At 40.1% G+C, this 3,549-nt stretch overlaps 2 protein-coding genes across 2 annotated transcripts; both read left to right on the forward strand.

Annotated features, from left to right (window-relative positions):
- The first annotated feature begins 1,064 nt into the window (after window positions 1–1,064).
- Window positions 1,065–2,997, forward strand: LOC111786547 (pectate lyase-like). Its single transcript, XM_023666788.1, has 3 exons — window positions 1,065–1,333; window positions 1,809–2,460; window positions 2,524–2,997. The coding sequence occupies exons 1-3, from the start codon at window positions 1,065–1,067 to the stop codon at window positions 2,995–2,997; spliced, it is 1,395 nt and encodes a 464-aa protein (XP_023522556.1).
- A 94-nt stretch (window positions 2,998–3,091) lies between these two features.
- Window positions 3,092–3,451, forward strand: LOC111786548 (pectate lyase-like; the record flags this gene model as incomplete). Its single annotated transcript, XM_023666789.1, has 1 exon — window positions 3,092–3,451. A coding segment is annotated over exon 1 (360 nt), but the record flags the coding sequence as incomplete, so codon positions are not given.
- Between the last annotated feature and the right edge of the window lie 98 nt (window positions 3,452–3,549).

A 3,549-nucleotide genomic window follows, 5' to 3' on the forward strand; every position in this document is an offset into this window, starting at 1 on the left:
TTAATTTTAGAAAGTTATTTATTTTTTATGCTTAAATTGAACGAATATTGATGGCTCGTTATTAAGTAATATTTTTATATATTTTAAATATTTTATTTATTTTCTTTCACTTGTTTACTTTTCATTAATAATTAATTAAATTTAAAAAAAAATCACATCATTTGAAAAAATAACTATATATAATGACTCATTTATTTTTCCTTTTTTAGGAAATATGTAACTCATACCATTAAATTATTCATTAAAAACTCAATTTAGATAATTATTTTAGTTGGCTATAATTTTGTCTTTCACCTTACCATAATTATTAGACTTTTAAAATCTAACACCCGTGTTGAATCTAGTAAGGATCATACATGAACGGTAGTTAGAGTTGGTGGCTCTCTTAAGGTTCCCTCGTTTGGGATCCCTAGGGAAGAGGACCAAGTGGGCTCTTGCGAACAGCTTGATACAATATCTCCCTTCAACCCGTTGAGCGAAATGCGGCAAAAGGAAGGAAAATCCATGGACCGACCCAATCGTCTCCACCCTATAGGAACTACGAGATCACTCCAAGGACGCCTTCGGTATCCAGGGGTTGCAGACCGACCATAGAACCGTGTTGAATAAGTGGAATGCAATTTCAACGTATTATAAGCACCATACATCACATAATACAACGAAAGAGTAGTCTGAGTTGAGGTGTTTGGATTATAGGTTTAGACATGAACAAGTTGAGAAGAAAAAGTAAATATTTGTGAACCACTAAAATTAAAAAAAACATGAAAGACTAAAATTAGTGAAGTAAACAAAAAAGGAGGTATTTATGAGAAGCAGTTGGTAACGGTTTTCCCATCTTAGACCTTAAAAATCGACTGAGTTTGCAGGGAACCCACACCACACCACAATCCACAAGCCCTGTGCGGAACCATTTGCGTTTCGCTTAATAAAAAGCTTGCTCATCCACCTCTTCTGGCTTACCTTCACCAGCCCTTCTAATCCCTAACAAAAGTTAAACCCCAAAACTAAAAATTTAAACAAAAATAACAAAAAAAAGAAGAAAAAAAAAAGGAAAAAAACACACAATGATCCCTTTTAGAGCCTTGTTTCTTTGTTCCTTGTTGTTTGTCGTCGTATGTGCCGATTCCGATGCCAATGCCGATCTTGAAGTCGATAAGACACCTGATGTTGAAGTTGATAAGATAAACGTTACTGATACCGATAAAGGAATTGATCTCGAAAAGGCTGATGAATACTGGCAAAAACGTGCTGCTGAAGCTCATAAGGCTGCTCAAAAGGCCTTCAATCCTGACCCCGATTCCGTTGCTGATAACTTTAACACAGCCGTTGGCCAGTGAGTTTTAGATTTTTATCCTGTTTTTGATACCATGTTAAACTAAATTATGCTCACTAATTTCGGTTTTTATCTTGTTTTGATACCACGTTAAATTAAATTAGGCTCACCAATTTCGATTCTCATCCAGTTTTGAATCAATGGATTCTCATCAAGTTTTGAATCAATGGATTCTCATCATGTTTTGAATCAATGGATTCTCATCATGTTTTGAATCAATTTATCATGTTTTGAATCAATTTATCATGTTTTGGTTAAATTAAATTATGCTCACCAATTTCGATTTCCATCCTGTTTTGGACCCGCTCACCCATTTCGATTCCCATCATGTTTTGAACACCGCTCACCCATTTGCGATTCCCATCCGGTTTTGAACCCGCTCACCAATTTCAATTTCCATCCTATTTCGATACCATGTTAAATTAAATTACCAATTTCGATTTCCATCCTATTTTGATACCATGTTAAATTAAAGGGAGATAGTGAACAGCAACAATTCAAGGAGGAGCTTGAGGAGATACAGTGGTCCATGCTTGGCGACCAACCCCATTGACCGATGCTGGAGGTGCGACCCAAATTGGGACAAGAATCGAAGAAAGCTAGCCGAATGTCCATTAGGGTTCGGCCACCAAACCATCGGCGGCAAGAGAGGACCCATTTACGTGGTGACAGACGCCTCCGATGAAAACCTAGTCGACCCCAAGCCTGGAACCCTACGCCACGCGGTTGTCCAAAACGGCCCAAGATGGATCATATTCGGGCGCAGCATGATCATCAGGCTATCCCAAGAGCTCATAATCTCAAGCAACAAGACCATCGACGCCCGCGGCTTCAATGTCCACATAGCCTTCGGCGCAGGGCTCACTATTCAATTCGTGCATAATATCATCATCCATGGCCTTCATATCCATGACATTATTTCCAAGTCCGGTGGAATGATTAGAGATGCATTTGATCATTATGGGTTCCGAACACAAAGCGATGGCGATGGTATTTCAATCTTTGGGAGCTCTCATGTTTGGATCGATCATGTTTCAATGTACAATTGTCAAGACGGGTTAATTGATGCCATTATGGCTTCCACTGCCATTACAATCTCCAATAGTCATTTCACTCACCATAACGAGGTATCAATTTGATTACATTTTCAACACAAACCCATTTCAAATCTAATTGTTTTACCCGTGTAGGTTATGTTATTCGGAGCTAGTGATAGCTATAAGGAAGATTCTATAATGCAAATAACCCTTGCATTCAACCATTTTGGGAGGGGATTGGTGCAAAGAATGCCAAGGTGTAGATTTGGGTTCTTCCATGTGGTTAATAATGACTATACTCATTGGCTTATGTATGCCATTGGGGGCAGCCAGCACCCCACCATTGTTAGCCAAGGGAACCGTTTCATTGCCCCTCCGAATCCGAGCGCGAAACAGATAACGAAGAGAGAGTATGCCGATGAGTCCGAATGGAAGAATTGGTCATGGCGGTCGGAGGGAGATTTGATGATCAACGGGGCGTACTTTGTTCCGGCCGGGGATCAAACCAAGGGGAAGAAGGGCGAATTCTCAAGATATGATATGATTAAATTCAAGCCAGGAGCCTACGTGAAAAGGCTTACACGCTTCGCTGGAACACTTGAGTGTCAAGTAGGCAAGCCATGCTAAGCTGATTTACACCATTTTTGGTCACTCCTTGATCTCTTGGTGGCTTTTTTTTTTTTTTTTTTTTTTTTTTNTTGGGAGGGGATTGGTGCAAAGAATGCCAAGGTGTAGATTTGGGTTCTTCCATGTGGTTAATAATGACTATACTCATTGGCTTATGTATGCCATTGGGGGCAGCCAGCACCCCACCATTGTTAGCCAAGGGAACCGTTTCATTGCCCCTCCGAATCCGAGCGCGAAACAGATAACGAAGAGAGAGTATGCCGATGAGTCCGAATGGAAGAATTGGTCATGGCGGTCGGAGGGAGATTTGATGATCAACGGGGCGTACTTTGTTCCGGCCGGGGATCAAACCAAGGGGAAGAAGGGCGAATTCTCAAGATATGATATGATTAAATTCAAGCCAGGAGCCTACGTGAAAAGGCTTACACGCTTCGCTGGAACACTTGAGTGTCAAGTAGGCAAGCCATGCTAAGCTGATTTACACCATTTTTGGTCACTCCTTGATCTCTTGGTGGCTTTTTTTTTTTTTTTTTTTTTTTTTTTTTTTTTTTT

The sequence above is a fragment of the Cucurbita pepo genome, unplaced genomic scaffold (genome assembly GCF_002806865.2).
Source record: "Cucurbita pepo subsp. pepo cultivar mu-cu-16 unplaced genomic scaffold, ASM280686v2 Cp4.1_scaffold001940, whole genome shotgun sequence".
Lineage (NCBI taxonomy): Eukaryota > Viridiplantae > Streptophyta > Magnoliopsida > Cucurbitales > Cucurbitaceae > Cucurbita > Cucurbita pepo.